The sequence below is a fragment of the Procambarus clarkii genome, chromosome 38 (assembly GCF_040958095.1).
Source record: "Procambarus clarkii isolate CNS0578487 chromosome 38, FALCON_Pclarkii_2.0, whole genome shotgun sequence".
Taxonomy (NCBI): Eukaryota; Metazoa; Arthropoda; class Malacostraca; order Decapoda; family Cambaridae; genus Procambarus; species Procambarus clarkii.
Genome location: NC_091187.1, coordinates 27,292,567 through 27,311,714, shown reverse-complemented (window position 1 = coordinate 27,311,714; position 19,148 = coordinate 27,292,567). Strand labels below are relative to the sequence as shown.

At 44.2% G+C, this 19,148-nt stretch overlaps 1 protein-coding gene across 1 annotated transcript in view; it reads right to left on the bottom strand.

Annotated features, from left to right (window-relative positions):
- Nucleotides 1-17,930, bottom strand: part of LOC138372232 (uncharacterized) — a 142,608-nt gene extending 124,678 nt beyond the window's left edge. Inside the window, exon 1 of the mRNA XM_069337532.1 lies at nucleotides 17,801-17,930. Within this exon, the coding sequence (XP_069193633.1) occupies nucleotides 17,801-17,859 (59 nt within the window). The 5' untranslated portion in view covers nucleotides 17,860-17,930. The remainder of the gene's footprint in view (nucleotides 1-17,800) is intronic.
- Nucleotides 17,931-19,148: the final 1,218 nt, after the last annotated feature.

Below are 19,148 nucleotides of genomic sequence, written 5' to 3'. Positions count from 1 at the left end.
TAAGTTCTGCTTGTAAGGTGTCTTTGGTGGTGACCTTCTTGTGTGTCTCGAGGTCGAATATGTCGTCCAACAGGATCTCCAACTTCATAGAAAAAAAAATGAATTTTGGAGAATTGATTTATCAATTACCATTGGCAGTGAAAAAACATAAGAAATATTGAGAAAATTCGTGTTAGAATTATTAATCTTACTTTTTCGGTCATATTTAAAAATATATATATTTATATACATATATATATATATATATATATATATATATATATATATATATATATATATATATATATATATATATATATATATATGCAATTGACGATCACAAAACACTGATCATTTTATGCGGAAAATCCACAGAGAAATATGAAATGAGGTGAACGTTTCGGCTTTGTTAAAGCCTTTGTCAACACCAGACTGAAGTCTGGTGTTGACAAAGGCTTTAACAAAGCCGAAACGTTCACCTCATTTCATATTTCTCTGTGGATTTTTCCGCATATATATATATATATATATATATATATATATATATATATATATATATATATATATATATATATATATATATATATATATATATGTATATATATATATATAGATATATATATATATATATATATATATATATATATATATATATATATATATATATATATATATATATATATATATATATATATATATATATATGCTGCCAATCAAACTGCAGTATTAAACTACATATATAAGTAATGAAAATTGAGAGGTCCTACATTATTGTACAGTAGACCTAGTCCACCAGGTATAAACAAGGATGATGACACTAAATAATCCTCTTGCTTGAGGCTAACAACATCAACACCCATGTGCTGGTGTACCAAGTAACTGTCCTGCTTCCTCTTCTATTGTTCCTGTCAAATGGCACTTGCTGTAAAGCCGGAATCCTATATTATATATATGACAGCAATATCAGAGGAAATACTGGTGTATTATAAGATAAATCCCATGGAATAATGACCTGGATTATGCCGCTTTTCATGCGTACTAACTTATTCACCCTATATACCTAGCATAACTGTCCAGAAAATTACTAGATAAGAAATGGGTTTTGGTAATACACTTCCCTTACAAATGTTGACTGCGTGTTGATGATAGAAGAACCACTAATTTGACCTCCATAACACTTCGTCCAAGGGAGAATTAATGGAGCTGAACTTGCTCAGGTGACCTGTTATCTAACAACAATGGCTGACACCTGTTCACTGACGCTCTGGCTCTATCAACAAGAGACAGAAGGGTCACAGTTACTGTTACGGCCCTTTTGGGTCGCAACTGGGGTTCTTCTCTGATGTTATTAGAGTTTGGGTATCCGGCCCCAAGTTAGTAGTGGCTTTCAAGGGGTGTGTTCCATAACGCAAGTAAATCAAAGGGGAAGGGATACAAACGCACTAATTTAAATATATAATTACCACCACCAATAAATAAATATATATACTGTCACACGGGGGGTATAAATATTCAATGTGCAGAATCGTCTTCCTCTGAAGACGCGGAATGTTCCACGGTGCTCAAGATGAGTAGCCCTGGTTCTCTTCTCGTGGCCTCACGATGAATCCTTAGATTCTCTAGACGAATCTACCCTGGCCACAGGCCAGCCAAATCACAGTCCCACTGGGTGCACCATCGTGGAGGCCTTCAACCACAAAACCAGTCTGTAGCTGGCAGGTTCCAATCAGCTCCGCTGCGTAGGCCACTCCACGACCGATACTAGGGTTGCGAGCCCTAGGCAGGAGCCTTGTGTGATCCCGCTGATCACTCTCCTCTATATAGCACCACAGTGGCTGGTCTCTTCCACCAGTCAACCCCCAGGTACGACGATTCCTCAACTCTGCCACGTCACAGGCAGGCTAACACTTTCAGCAGTGTTCGTCCGGGAGCAACTCACAGCTTCTTCAGCAAACACGTGGAGAGACTTTGGCTGCCTTGGGTAGACTGCCCATCATCCTATACAGCAGTCCCAGGTCGACTCTGTAATCAAACACGTCATTAGTGTTGGGGACACTCTAGTGCACCTCACTTACAGGCTTAGACACAAACGTCCACCTATCCACTCCATAGATGGCGTTGCTGTCTAAGCGCCACCTCACCAGAGGTCAGCAGCGGCTATGTCACGAGCTGATTAAGACGGGAATCCAGCCCCTGTGGCCGGTATACCCCGTCCTCACTAGATGGCGTCGTCCATTTGGAGGGGGTTTCAAGGGGCTGACTCACAGATGGCGTGGTCGTCACAGCTCTGTGCTACGACGCTGGGCTCGGGTCCGTAACACCTCCCCACCAAAAAGAATTTGATTTGGGTTTCTAAAAGAAAAAAAAAAACAAGCCAAATTAGTACCAAAACCAAAATTTCACATAAACGATTAACTGGAGTGACGAGGATGTCTAGTCCGCAGAACTGTCCTAATGGGCAACTCTGACATGAAGGAAACTTGCAGATGGAAGGCAATGCCCTGCCTGATGTGACTTCCCACACCTTCACTGAGATGTCAGGCAGGGGCATAATCTCACGTGTCTCGAGTTAGGATCGGTACTGACGCGATCCAAGGTGAATCGACACTTCCCTGTGTCGTGGCACCGTTGATAGCTTGTCACAGACGGTATTTCTGGTACCGGTCCGGTGGTCCTTCAGGGAGATGGGAACCTGGAATACAGGGGTCTGATAATTTAGAGTGACAGCGACAGTGGGTAAGTCAGTACTTACAGCATACGCCTCTACTAGGCCCACACCTAGTCCCAACAGAGCTGTTTGTACAACGAAGATGGTGTTTGCTCTACCACCATCAGGTCGACCAACGTTCCGTATAACGCTATATCTAGGCTCAGCGATCACGCGGGGGGTGTCAACCTGTCGGAAACAGTCACTCATAATATCACATCTCATACCTCCTGTATCTACCATCACCTTCCAGGTCCCTTCTTTGACTGAAACACTCACAGTGCACGTCTCTAATCCCTGGGATCTCTTCGCGATGTTCATGGGAGCCATCATCTGTCGGGTCGTCCACTGGTTCTTACTGAGAACACACACAAGAACAAAAAATACCGCTAAGAAACATTTGGCTAACTTAGGGATAAGTTTCATGAGCTTGTAATGTCCATAGCCGGCTATATCCATTAGCCTGGTTTGGACTGAAGAGGGCACTAGAACTTTCGCACATACCTCACATACCTCTGACGTCTGGGGAATCTCTGGCCAGTTCAGTATACATTGTACTTTGCCATACCGCAAGTACTCGTTCGCCTTCACTCCAGACTCTTGGGTATCCGTGGGTGCTTGTACACGATGCCTCTCTTCTTGCTCAGTTGCTTCTGCCACCATAACCTCATGTTTCTTGTTGGGGGAAGAATCAGGAGACTGCTAGAATGCTGTCGATCTGTGGGTGAGAGGGAGAATTAGACAAGTAAAATAGTCCGTCTGCCTGTACCTGGATATTACCACTGTCTCCTGTTGTTACTTCAGACCTTATGTCAGCTCCGGCTGGCTCGTCCACAACCTTGAGATGTTTGTAGTCCCAACCTGTCACCAAGTCGTTGGCTAGTATCACGTCAATCCCAGCTATAGGTAGGGCATCGACTACTGCCAACGCACATGTGCCGCTGAAGTAAGGCGAGTCTAGATGTACCGGCACTAAGGGGACAACATACCGTGTCCTAGGAAACCCGACCAGGATAACCTTTTGTCTCCCATCCACACTCATTCCCTCGGGTAACGAGTTTTTCACGATCAGGGACTGGGCTGCTCCACTATCTCTGAGCACTACAACTGATCTACCAGTATGATCACTCGATACATACCCGCCTGAAGTGTGAGGGGAAAACAATCTTGGTTCTTCCTGAGTAGTCATAGACTGGCTTCCTGATGGTGGTGTTACACAGCTCATCAACATCACCTCCCTACAGGGGCCGCTACCTCTTCTGCCTCGGCACATAGCAGCTACATGCCCTTTCTGCCCACAAGTCCAACACACCATATTCCTCCTCGGACTCCGGTGTTTCGGACTGTTAGGACTGTTACTTCGAGGGCTACTTGGGGGCGTCTTCACAGCGCTTTGTGGGACGGGTCTCTCCTCTTCCTGACGAGGCTTGCCAAACAGATGGGGGTAATTCTTCGGGACATACCTAGTGGAAGACCTATGCGTCAGGATGTATTCCTCAGCCATGGTGGCTGCTGCACTCAAGGTCTCCACCTGCTGCTCTTCTAGGTACGTCTTTAGACCTCCTGCCAGGCAGTCTTTGAAGTCCTCTAACAGTATGAGCTGCTCGAGGTCTTCTTTGGTCTCCACCTTCCGAGAGGCACACCATTCTTGGAAAAGCCGCTCCTTGATGGTCGCGAATTCGGTGAAAGTGTGCTCTGAGGTCTTTTTCAGGTTTCTAAACTTCTGCCTGTAAGCCTCAGGTACCAATTGGTACGCCAAGAGCACTACCTTCTTCACTTTGTCATAATCGCCGGAGTCATCAAGGGACAACGTGGAGTAGGCGCTTTGGGCCTTCTCAGTCAAGACGGACTGTATCATGATGGCCCAATTCTCCTTTGGCCACTCCAAAGAGGCTGCGACTTTCTCGAAGGCCGCGAAGAACTTCGACACTTCCTTCTCGTTGAACTTCGGGACCATTTTGATGTTCCTTACCGGATCGAAAAGACTTGTGTCCATTGTTTGCCTCCAACCACCTAATCACAATACTTGTAGCTCATGTTGTCTCTCTTTTTCCTCTCTGTCTCGTCGTTCTTGCCTGTCTCGTTCTTCTCTTACTCGTTCTTCTCTTTCTCGTTTCTCTTCTCTTTCTCGCTCTTCTCTTTATCGTTTCTCTTTCTCTTTCTCGCTCTTCTTTCCTTTCTTCTAATTCTAAACGCCTCATCGCCATTTCTTTATCTTTCATCTCCATTTCTTTATCTTTTAATTCTCGTTCTAATTCTAATTTCTTCCATTCTATCTCACGATTTATTTCCATGGCACGCATTTTGACTGTAAGTAAACTTATATTCAGCTCACCTGCATCACTGTCAATGTCACTGCCCTTATCTTCCTTTTCAGTGGAAGCTACTTCCTCACTTTCTTTTGTAATTTGTGCCTCACTTTCCTGTTTCTCTTCGGCCTTCAAATGCTTGTGAACCTTGGACAAGATCTGCACACGAGAATCACTGGCACGTATCTTGATCTCCAGGTAGGCACTTACTAATACGAGTTCCTGTTTTCCCAGATACTTTAATCTGGCAAGACAGTCCTCCCTGTTCAGAAAGGCCTGAACATCATCCAGATCGTCAATGGTCGCTTTTTCTGCCATTGTCACTGAGATGGAGCACTAGCACTTAACACACCTCTTCACTTTAGCACTTAACACACCGAGCACTATACTACGCCAATTTTGCACTTTATCGCACCTAGCGCCTCACTTGCCAATATTGCACTGAATCACTCCGAGCACCACACAGGACTTATAACGTCCTAATAGTCACACACAGGGGTAATTATTTACAGGGATTGCGCCACTTCACCACCCCTGTCAAACATTCTTGACAAGGGGTCGGATCCCGCTGGGGATGCCAATTATGTTACGGCCCTACTGGGGCGTAACCGGGGTTCTTCTCTGATGTTATTAGAGTTTGGGTATCCGGCCCCAAGTTAGTAGTGGCTTTCAAGGGGAGTGTTCCGTAACGCAAGTAAATCAAAGGGGAAGGGATACAAACGCACTAATTTAAATATATAATTACCACCACCAATAAATAAATATATATACTGTCACACGGGGGGTATAAATATTCAATGTGCAGAATCGTCTTCCTCTGAAGACGCGGAATGTTCCAAGGTGCTCAAGATGAGTAGCCCTGGTTCTCTTCTCGTGGCCTCACGATGAATCCTTAGATTCTCAAGGCGAATCTACCCTGGCCACAGGCCAGCCAAATCACAGTCCTCCTGGGTGCACCGTCGTGGAGGCCTTCAACCACAAATCCAGTCTGTAGCTGGCAGGTTCCAATCAGCTCCGCTGCGTAGGCCACTCCATGACCGATACTAAGGTTGCGAGCCCTAGGCAGGAGCCTCGTGTGATCCCGCTGATCACTCTCCTCTATATAGCACCACAGTGGCTAGTCTCTTCCACCAGTCAACCCCCAGGTACGACGATTCCTCAACTCTGCCACGTCACAGGCCGGCTAACACTTTCAGCAGTGTTCGTCCGGGAGCAACTCACAGCTTCTTCAGCAAACACGTGGAGAGACTTTGGCTGCCTTGGGTAGACTGCCCATCATCCGATACAGCAGTCCCATGTCGACTCTGTAATCAGACACATCATTAGTGTTGGGAACACTCTAGGGCACCTCACTTACAGGCTTAGACACAAACGTCCACCTATCCACTCCATAGATGGCGTTGCTGTCTAAGTGCCACCTCACCAGAGGTCAGCAGCGGCTATGTCACGAGCTGATTAAGACGGGAATCCAGCCCCTGTGGCCGGTATACCCCGTTGTTAGGGCCCTCTCGGGTCGCAACTGGGTTCTTTCTCTGATGTTGTTAGAGGTAGGTTATCCGGCCCCAAGCTAGTAGTGGCTTTCAAGGGATGTGATCCGTAACGCAAGTAAATTAAAGGGGAAGGGAGACAAAGGCAAAAACTTAATAATATAATTGTCACCATCACCATAAATAATATATATCTTATCACACGGGGGAGGTATAAACACTATTATATACAACATAGTCTTCCTCTGAAGACTCTTTACGTTCACGGTACTCAATGATGCTAAGCTCTTGGCCCTCTTGTGGCCTCACAATGAATCCTTCGATTCTCTTGAGTCTACCCTGGCCACAGGCCAGCCAAATCACCGTTCCACTGGGGGCACCGTCGTGGAGGCCGTCAACCACAAATCCAGCCTGTAGCTGGCAGGTTCCAAACAGCAACGCTGGTTAGGCCACTCCACGACCGATACTAGAGTTGTGAGCCCTAGTCAGGAGCCTCGTGTGATCGCACAGATCACTCTCCTCACCACAACACCCCAGTGGTTAAGCGTCTCCACCAGTCAGCCCCGGGTACGACAATCCCTCAGCTGCCACGTCACAGGCAAGCTAACACCACAGTGTTCATCCGGGGGGTGACTCACAGCTGCTGCAGCAAATACTTGGAGACAAGACGGCTGCCTTGGGTAGACTGATCCAACTTCCATTACAGCAGTCCCAGGTCGACTCTGTAATCAGACATGTCATCAGTAATAGGGACACTCTAGGGGGCCTCACTTACAGGCTTAGACACAAACGCCCACCTATCCACTCCATAGATGGCGTTGCTGTCTAAGCGTCACCTCACCAGAGGTCAGCAGCGGCTGTGTTATGAGCTGATCAGGACGGGAAACTAGTCCTTGTGGCCAGTATTTCTCGTCCTCACTAGCTGGCGCCGTCCATTTGGAGGGGGTTCGGGAGCTGACCCACAGATGGCGTGGTCGTCACTGCTCCGTGCTTAGACGCTGGGCTCGGGTCCGTAACACCTCCCCACCAAAAGGAATTTGCTTTGGGTTTCTAAAAGAAAAAAAACACAAACCAAATTAGTACGCGGATACAACTCCACATGAACTCATGTACACTAAGAACTGGAATGGCGAGGATGTCCTGTCCACAGAACTGTCCGAACGGGAAACTCTGGCACAGATGAAACTTGAAGACGGTAGGCAATGACCTGCCTGTTGCAACTTCCCACTCCTCTACTGAGATGTCAAACAGGGGCATAATCTCACGTGTCCCGAGTAAGGATTGGTGTAGACACGATCTGGGGCGACTCGACACTTCCCTGTGTCGTGGCACCGATGATGGCTGGTCACAGACGGCATTTCTGGTACCGGTCCGGTAGTCCTTCAGGGAGACGGGAACCTGGAATACAGGGGTCTGATAATTTAGAGTGACAGCGATAGTTAAATCACAGCATACTCCTCTACTAGGCCCACACCTAGTCCCAACAGAGCTGTTCGTACATCGATGGTGTCCGCTATACCACCGTCAGGTCGACCAACGTTCCGCATAATGCTACCTCCAGGCTCGGCAATCATGCAGGGGGTGTCAACCTGTCGGAAACAGTCACTCATAATATCACCTCTCGTACCTCCTGTATCTACCATCACCTTCCAGGTCCCTCCTTTGACTGCAACACTCGCAGTGCAAATCCCCAATCCCTGGGATCTCTTCGCAATGTTCATGGGAGCCATCATCTGTCGGGTCGTCCACTGGTCCTTACTGAGAACACACATAAGAAAAAAACAAAATACCGCTAGGAAACATTTGGTTAACTTAGGGACAAGTTTCATGGGCCTGTAATGTCCATAGCCAGCTATATCCATTAGCCTGGTTTGGACTGAAGAGGGCACTAGACCCTTCACACATACCTCACATACCTCCGACGTCCGGGGAATCTCTGGCCGGTTTAATGAACGTGGTATCTTGCCATACCGCAAGTACTCATCTGCTTTCGCTCCAGACTCTGGGGTATTCGTGGGTGTTTGCACACAAGGCCTCTCTTCTTGCTCAGTTGCTTCTGTCATCGTAACCGTATGTTCCTCGTCCGGAGATAAATCAGGAGACTCTGCTATAATGCTGTCGATCTGCGGGTGAGAGGAAGGATTAAACATATTTAATTCCGGGTCTGACTGTACCTGGATATTACCACTGCCTGCCGTTACTTCGGACCTTGCTGTTCCGGCTGACTCGTCCGCGACCTTGGGCTGATTGTTGCTCTAATCTGTCACCAAGTCATTGGCTAGTACCACGTCAATCCCAGCTATAGGCAGGGTATCGACTACTGCCAACGCACATGTGCCGCTGAAGTAAGGCGAGTCGAGGTGTACCGGCACTAAGGGGGCGATGTACTGCGTCCTAGGAAACCCAACCAGGACAACCTGTTGTCTCCCGTCCACACTTACTCCCTCGGGTAACGAGCTTCTCACGATCAGGGACTGGGCTTCTCCACTATCTCTGAGCACTTCAACTGATCTACCCGTATGATCACTCGTTACATACCCGCTTGAAGTGTGAGGGGCGAAAAAACTTGGTCCTTCCTGACTAGTCATAGACTGGCTTCCTTCTGGTAGTGTCACACAGCTCATCAACATCACCTCCCTACCAGCGCCGTTACCCCTTCTGCCTCGGCACATAGCAGCTACATGCCCTTTCTGCCCACAAGTCCAGCACACCACATTCCTCCTCAGACTCCGGTGTTTAGGACTGTTAGGACTAGTCCTTCGAGGGCTACTTGGGGGCGTCTTCTCAGCGCTTCGTGGGACGGGTCTCTCTTCTTCCTGACGAGGCTTGTCAAACCGGCGTGGGTAATTCCTCGGGACGTACTTAGCAGAAGGCCTATGCATCAGGATGTATTCCTCAGCCATGGTGGCTGCCGCACTCAAGGTCTCTACCTGCTGTTCCTCTAGGTACGTCTTCAGATCTCCAGACAGACAGTCTTTGAAGTCCTCTAACAGTATGAGCTGCTCGAGGTCTTCTTTGGTCTCCACCTTCCGAGAGTCACACCATTCCTGGAAAAGTCGCTCCTTGATTGTGGTGAATTCGGTGAAAGTGTGCTCTGAGGTCTTTTTCATGTTCCTGAACTTCTGCCTGTAAGCCTCAGGTACCAATTGGTACGCCATGAGCACTACCTTCTTCACTTTGTCATAATCGCCGGAGTCGTCAAGGGACAACGTGGAGTAGGCGATTTGGGCCTTCCCAGTCAAGACTGACTGTATCATGATGGCCCAATTCTCCCTTGGCCACTCCAAAGAGGCAGCGACTTTCTCGAAGGCCGCGAAGAACTTCGACACTTCCTTCTCATTGAATTTTGGGACCATTTTGATGTTCTCACCGGATCGAAAATACTTGTTTCCATTTTTTGCCTCCCACCACCTAACCGCAATACTTCTAGTTCATGTTGTCTCTGTCTTTCTTTTTCTTCTCTTTCTCGCTGTTTCTCTTCCCTTTCTCGCTCTTCTCTTTCTCTTTCTCACTCTTCTTTTTCTCTTTTCTTTTCTCTTTCTCGCTCTTCTTTTTCTCGTTTCTCTTCTCTTTCTCGCTCTTCTTTCCTTTCTTCTAATTCTAAACGCCTCATCGCCATTTCTTTATCTTTTAATTCTCGTTCTAATTCTAACTTCTTCCATTCTATCTCGCGATTTATCTCTAAGGCACGTATTTTGACAGTAAGAAAGCTAATATTCAGCTCACCTGCATCGCTGTCAATGTCACTGCCTTTATCTTCCTTTTCAGTGGAAGCTACTTCCTCACTTTCTTTTGTACCTTGTGCCTCACTTTCTTGTTTCTCATCGGCCTTCAAATGCCGGTGAACCTTGGACAAGATCTCCACACGGGAATCACTGGCACGTATCTTGATCTCCAGGTAGGCACTCACCAGTACGAGTTCCTGTTTGCCCAGATATTTCAATCTGGCAAGACAGTCCTCCCTGTTCAGAAAGGCCTGAACATCGTCCAGATCGTCGATGGTCGCTTTTTCTGCCATTGTCACAGATGGAACACTAGCACTTAACACACTGCTTCACTTTAGCACTTAACGCACCGAGCACTGTTCTACGTCAATATTGCACTTTATCGCACCTAGCGCCTCACTTGCCAATATTGCACGTAATTACACCGGGCACCGCACTACACAATATTGCACTTAATCACAGCGAGCACTTCGCTATACAATGTTGCACGTAATCACACCGGGCACCGCACTACACAATATTGCACTTAATCACAGCGAGCACCTTACTCTACAATATTGCACCGAATCACTCTGAGCACCGTGCAAGACGTATAACGTCCTAATAGTCACACACAGGGGGACTTATTTACAGGGATTGCGCCACTTCACCCCCCTTGTCAAACATACTTGACAAGGGGTCGGATCCCGCTGGGGATGCCAATTATGTTACGGCCCTCTCGGGTCGCAACCGGGTTCTTTCTCTGATGTTGTTAGAGGTAGGGTATCCGGCCCCAAGCTAGTAGTGGCTTTCAAGGGATGTGATCCGTAACGCAAGTAAATTAAAGGGGAAGGGAGACAAAGGCAAAAACTTAATAATATAATTGTCACCATCACCATAAATAATATATATCTTATCACACGGGGAGGTATAAACACTATTATATACAACGTAGTCTTCCTCTGAAGACTCTGGACGTTCACGGTGCTCAATGATGCTAAGCTCTTGGCCCTCTTGTGGCCTCACGATGAATCCTTCGATTCTCTTGAGTCTACCCTGGCCACAGGCCAGCCAAATCACCGTTCCACTGGGGGCACCGTCGTGGAGGCCGTCAACCACAAATCCAGCTTGTAGCTGTCAGGTTCCAAACAGCAACGCTGGTTAGGCCACTCCATGACCGACTAGAGTTGCGAGCCCTAGTCAGGAGCCTCGTGTGATCGCACAGATCACTCTCCTCACCACAACACCCCAGTGGTTAAGCGTCTCCACCAGTCAGCCCCGGGTACGACAATCCCTCAGCTGCCACGTCACAGGCAGGCTAACACCACAGTGTTCATCCGGGGGGTGACTCACAGCTGCTGCAGCAAATACTTGGAGACAAGACGGCTGCCTTGGGTAGACTGATCCAACTTCCATTACAGCAGTCCCAGGTCGACTCTGTAATCAGACACGTCATCAGTAATAGGGACACTCTAGGGCGCCTCAATTACAGGCTTAGACACAAACGCCCACCTATCCACTCCATAGATGGCGTTGCTGTCTAAGCGTCACCTCACCAGAGGTCAGCAGCGGCTGTGTTATGAGCTGATCAGGACGGGAAACTAGCCCTTGTGGCCAGTATTTCTCGTCCTCACTAGATGGCGCCGTCCATTTGGAGGGGGTTTCGGAAGCTGACCCACAGATGGCGTGGTCGTCACTGCTCCGTGCTCGGACGCTGGGCTCGGGTCCGTAACACCCGTCCTCACTAGATGGCGTCGTCCATTTGGAGGGGGTTTCGGGAGCTGACTCACAGATGGCGTGGTCGTCACAGCTCCGTGCTACGACGCTGGGCTCGGGTCCGTAACAGTTACTATATTTTGGTGCTGATAATTAAGTTAATTTAAATGAGATGTTTTTTAAGATGTTAAAAGTCCAAAGACTACATCTTAAGACTAGATGATATGAAGATCAACCTCTGTTCCTATAGTCAGCTGTAATCTCCTTAGTATAATGCTACTGGAGATATATAATCAGCTGACAAATTTAGATTTTTCTGGTATTGTTTATCTGCTGGCATAGGTCTCCTCAGGCTTAATACTGGGCCTGAGAGTAATTTACCTCCAGCAGAATTTAACATGGTTATGCCCTGATATTTAGTAGGGCTACCGATGAATCGATGGTAGTAGTCTGTACCTATAAGGATACCGAAGTCGATGAGGTGATCAGACTTAATATTATCTGTCAATTTTATTCCTCTATTTCTCAGGAATTTGGCAGTAGCTCTCAGACTTTGCACTTGTAGGTCGGCTTGAATTCTGTAAACCACAATGGCTTGTACTTGACAGACGTAGCTGCCTAATCGTACTGATGGTTGTACCACCTGGTAAACTTGAAGTCCTGTATCTGTTAGAAACCCTGAGATATTGATTGTCGTCTAGGTTACAGGCCTTAATTGTAGCTCATCTGCCAACTTTTTAGTGACACATGTTCTCTGGGACCCTTAGTCAAACAACCCACGGGTATGGACCTAGGCCCTCTTATTCAGGATGGTAATTTAGGCAGAAGGCAAAGTCGTATTACCTTTGAACTCTGCCAATTGGGCATTAGTTGTCTGTCGCACCTTGCAGTACGGTACTGTGGTGGGAATGCTATCTTCCACCTTGGGTCTGGAATACGTTAATTTCGTAGGTTTACTCAATACTGCATGGTGCTTACCTTTTCTACACCTGTTACAGGTGTTTAATTGGGTCTCACAATAGTCTAAGTTGTGTGATTTGAGACACCTTGCGCATTTCCACAATTTCTAGAGTCACTTAATACGAGTGTCTCTCTCTGGATAATTTTCACAACGGTACGTTGAATGTTTCATTTTGCAGAACATACATGTTCCCCAGCCTACTGCACGCTTGGAAGTTATCGGTTTGGGTGAAATAGTAACAGTAGGCTTGGAGGATTCTGCTGTATAAGTGCCAGATTTTCTCAAACGTGGTGTGAAAGTAATTGGTTGATGTTTATTTGGGATAGTTGTTTTACCCTTTAATTTACTCTTGTTTTCTATTTCTGAAGGCTCGCAAGAGGCTTTAACTTCCTCATTTACACGTCGTTTGTCTATGATAGAACGCAAATCTTCAGTGATGTCCTGTACTGTCAGGATGGTGTTATGTTGATGTGTGTATAATTCATCTAGTATATCGCTTGACCATTTTCGTTGAAGGACTACTTTGTTCGTCCACTCATTAGTAGTTATATCAACCTTAAAACGGGATGTTCTTAGTAGTGACTCTAACTCCATACTGAAGGATTGTAATGAGTCAGCAGTCTGATCATGTTGAGGTAAGTCCAGCAATTGAAGTACTAGATGTATGAGAGTTTTCTCATTGCCAGCTTTATCCATACTGGCTAACTGGTTAACCCTTGTTGGGATAGTACTTGGGTTGCTCATAATGCTGAACAATTACTGATGGAATAGCCTAGGGTAAAATTCTGCTATTACTAGGCAATAATCCTACCTCTTCTGGAGGCTAGCACTTAACATTAATATACATCATATATATATATATATATATATATATATATATATATATATATATATATATATATATATATATATATATATATATATGTCGTACCTAGTAGCCAGAACGCACTTCTCGGCCTACTATGCAAGGCCCGATTTGCCTAATAAGCCAAGTTTTCCTGAATTAATACATTTTCTCTATTTTTTTCTTATGAAATGATAAAGCTACCCATTTCATTATGTATGAGGTCAATTTTTTTTATTGGAGTTAAAATTAACGTAGATATATGACCGAACCTTACCAACCCTACCTAACCTAACCTAACCTATCTCTATAGGTTAGGTTAGGTTAGGTTGCCAAAAAAGTTAGGTTAGGTTAGGTTAGGTAGGTTAGGTAGTCGAAAAAACATTAATTCATGAAAACTAGGCTTATTAGGCAAATCGGGCCTTGCATAATAGGCTGAGAAGTGCGTTCTGGCTACTAGGTACGACATATATATATATATATATATATATATATATATATATATATATATATATATATATATATATATATATATATATATATATATATGAATGAAAACTCACACCCCAGAAGTGACTCGAACCCCTACTCCCAGAAGCAACGCAACTGGTAACTACAGGGCGCCTTAATCCGCTTGACCATCACGGCCGTCAAAAGGAAGTGATAGCCGAGGCTATTTGAGCCACTTCCCCGACGGCAACTCGGATGGTAATCTTGGGCAAAATCTTGTAGTTACCAGTTGCGTTGCTTCTGGGAGTAGGGGTTCGAGTCACTTCTGGGGTGTGAGTTTTCATTCGCATATAGTCCTGGGGACCATTCAGGCTTGTTCGCATATATATATATATATATTGTGACGATAATCTCTTTCAAGAGAGATTGAGCCTGCTCTTCCCTACATCATTACGTCGTTCAAGTACAAGATACTATATAGAAGATACGTCCACCAGTATCGCCAAACGTTTTGCCCAGGAAGCAAATCGTACCATGCACACCCCGACACCGGCTACAGCCGCCGTAACCAGCAAACTGCTCATAATCCGCCTGCCTGTTGCTGATTGGCTGGTGTCTCGCCGCACCTGCACTCACTCCACCACCAAGAGTCGACGTCTGGGCAGCAGCACGCCGTCCTCGTCAGAATATCTCTGTGCTCCTTGGAGTTGACATCTCTCGCTAGTAGACTAAGCCTTGGCTTTCGTGTACTAAGAGAGGTGGCAGCTTGAAGCCAGTATTCCAGCACCTCACTTATTTGCTATCACTATAATTTGCATTCTTGTCTTAGAGTAACTTTTCATTGCCAGTAATTATTCATGTTATTTTGTTTGTTGACTTGTCCTGAATTTTATGAGATTGCCTTTATTCATGTCTTGTTTTCTAGAGTAATTAAAATTTCATTGTTTATATACTTTGTGTTTGTGTGTCTTCCCATTACCTTACCACAGACGAAAGGACAATCTTCTCTTTTTTTTGTTATGTGACGAGGCCCTGCCCCCAGCTTTTGAAACAGCCGAACACCAACGCTTTATCGTCACAATATATATATATATATATATATATATATATATATATATATATATATATATATATATATATATATATATATATATATGTATATATATAAAATCATACACACTAATGATTTGATTGGTAAACCAGTGTCCCTGGAAGTGCTTTTAGGTTAGCTCCTCAATTATCACCCCAAGGCTGGTATAGACACTAATTAATCACTCAAATTGTGCAATGATAATAAGTAAATTATTATATATCCACAACTCAACTCGAGCTGGTATCAATTATACCCAAAATAGGGTCTGCACCATTAATTAATGGTAATAGGTTGTTCAATGTAGTTCAACTAGACTATGGTAATAAATGGGACTAGGATGAACAATAAATAATTCAACTAGTCAATTGTAATAGGGGACTAGGTTATCAATAAACACTAGTCAATGTATATACTACCTTATTGTGGGTTGGCAAGTAGTAAATTTTATATTGAGAAAACTTGTGTAATATATTAAATAATTCTCTATTTAAGATAAATTATATACACAATTGTTGATGATAGCCTCTAGAATTAATTAGAAATATTAAATCTTATTAGTGATCTCGCGAAATAAACACTACAAAATTCATGGATGAACTTGTGAGGGTGCATCCAATAATTTGGCTGGTTTTAAAATAAGCACTGTTACTTCACAGAATAACACTCCACGAATTTGGTGGGTGACTGTGAAGCCGTTCTGAGGGGCTCGTGAGCTCGCTCGAGGCTACGCGGCCAGTCACTGGCTGTGACTGGCAATATATTGTTAACTAAGTGTATAAATTGCACTAGTACCAGTGTATTTCTTGATTTAATGAATCCACTGATTAACTCTGATTCATCCGGTACAAAGATGACCAAATAATGTCATCCGATTCGAAAGACCAAATAATGTGGAGAACTGACTTGTGAGATTTATATTTATATAATTTATTTGAATTTATATAGCATTTATATTTATGTTAATTTATATATTTCAATAAAAATTTGTATGAGGTTTAAGCGAACTGCATTTCTGCAATACTCGCACAAATCGACTCCTTGAACATTAGGGGGGTTTATATTATATTTATATATATGCAGCCAAACAAACTACAGTATTAAACTACATATATTAGTAATGAAAATTGAAAGGTCTTATCTTATTGGACAGTAGGCCTAGTCCACTAGGTATAAACAAGGATGATGACACCAAATAATCGTCATGCTAGAGGCTAACATCAACACCCATGTGCTGGTGTACCAAGTAACTGTACTGCTTCCTCTTCTATTGTTCCTGTCAAATGGCACTTGCTGTAAAGCCAGACTCCTATATATATGGCAGCTATATCAGAGGAAATACTGGTATATTATAAGATAAAGACCAAGGAATAATTACCTGGATTATTTCGCTTTTCATGCATGCTAACCGGTTCGCCCTGTATACCTAGCATAATTGGCCAGAAAATGACTAGATAAAAAACGGGTTTCGGTAATACACTTATTGATGTTGGCTGCGTGTTGATGATGGAAAAACCACTAATTTGATCTACATAACACTTTGTCTAAGGGAGAATTAATGGAGCTGAACTCGCTCCAGCGACCTGTTGTCTAATAACAATGGGTGACTTCTGTCCACTGATGTACTAGCTCTCTTGTCCAGATGTCAACAAGAGATAGAAGGGTCACTGTTACTCTATTTTGGTACTGATTATTAAGTTAATTCAAATGAGATATTTTTATGTCAAAAAGTCCAAATACTGCAATATTAAGAATAGTTCCTAACAGAATTGCTGGTGAATTAATAGTGCTATGTGGCAATGATATCTTGTTTTCTATTGACGGAAAATTCCACTGTGCTACGTTTTCTATGAGAGAATTTATATATACATCAGCAGCAATATTTTCTGCCTATTGTATTTAATATTGGAAAATTGTGTAGGGTTTTCCAACATGTCCCTCCTCTCCTTTCATCATTCTCTTGTCCCTCCTCTCCCCTCATTCCTCCTCTTCCCTCATCTTACCACTGTCCGCTATCACTGTAATCATCTTCAGTACTCTTTATTTTCATCACTGCACTCCGAAAGAATTCAGTTCATCGTTTACCAGTAAATGCGGAAATGCACGTTAAACTGCGGAAAACACATCTGCAATTTCTTTTCAAGAGTCATGAAAATCACATATGAGGGTTACAGGCTGATATTTCTTAAAGAATTTAAAATAGGCCAACCGGCCTATGTCCGTCTTGGACTCCAGACTATTTGCCATGCAAATTTGGGTGAGCAACAAGCGTCTGGCATCCACCTCTACCCAGACAGAAAACAGGCAAACAGGCACGCAGACATTTTCTCTTATAGATATGTAAATTTTAGATAATTTGATATTTAAATTTACCTAAATGTGTCACAGATTTTGTTCAGTGTTTGACATTACATATGAGCACTTTTCCGGAAGAGATTGCCTCTTGTTCTTTAACAATTGTATTAATGTTCAAGATTCACATTTGTATTTAGAAAACTATATAATTCACTTATATCTGTTATACCAAAACAATAAATGCGTGCAAAGAATTACCTGCCCCACTGAGGAGAAGCATAAGTAGGTTTACCATGAGCAACGTCCACCATAACCATGTTGGGAAGGTACTGGACAAAGGTGACAACACTGGAGATCAAGCCCAGTCCCTCTCCCGCAATGGTACACTTGTTCTCTGCTTCTGCCACAGGAGAAACTATACATTAATATCTAATTGGAGTCAGATTAAGATTTTTGGTGTCATTAAATATAATAAATCACGTTATCTGTTCAATAACAATGTATTTATGACTAAATTATCAGCCCGAAAATGAATATTGACTGATGTGGTTCGTGTAAGTATATAGAGAGACGGAATGGGAACTATGAGGAGAAAGCGCCAAGCCATTACGAGTATATAGCACTTGGAAGGGGGTCAGGATAAGGATTTGGGATGGGACGGAGAGGCAGAAGAGGAATGGTAGTACCAACGTATTAAGTGAGTAACTTGCTTGACAAATAATTGCCTATTAATGACTGTCTTGCAAGTGACTTTTTTTCAACTACCAGGGGAGAAATAAAGCAAATCAAAGATGGGTGGACGGAAAGATAGCCAGACAAGCCCATAGATGCGTAACAAATGAGGAAATAGCCTAAAAATAACATTCATCACACCCCAACCCTAAGACCATCTATCTCTCCCACCCCCACCCGTCCCACCCAACAATCAACAACCCAACCATTCACCCTCTCCCTGCCCTCCTAGACTGCCGCCTTCCACCTTCCTGAAGATGGAAGGCGGCCATACTCTGGTCACATATGATGCGTCTGGAAACCTTTTGGGGAAGGTTGGGTTGTAATTAGAAGAGATTTGGATCAGTTGTGGGTGTTGATGCCTGACAGCAAGCTTGAGGTCATATAGAAGGGAATGTAAGTACCCTTTTATGACAAAGGTAGATCAACGCAAATGAGTAGCCGCCCAGTTTCAGAGACATTCTCAACTAGCAAGAGTCGGTGGGGATAGTGAGCCTGTGAGTTGATCCACACAAGAGGAAGACATTAGGAAGAGACCAGTGAAGCTACAATTAAGGCGACGTTAAGAAAGAGCTTTATTTCACTTTTGCCTGTGAAGAGGACAATGAGAGTTGTGATTATTATTATTAACCTAACCTGCAAGTAACCAGTGAACCGAGTAAAAAAGGATGATTATTATTGTCGGCTAACTGCAAGTAACCAGTAAATTAAGTGAATAAAAGTTGATAGACGTATTGCACAAGATAAAGGCTGACTCAACAATTGAAGTCAGACATTATACAATCTTCAACTGAGGTAACAAATAAATGCAGTTGGCATCAGTCTAAGGCTACCAGGAGGGTGGTACATGATGCTGAGCAACTGTAGCGTAGAA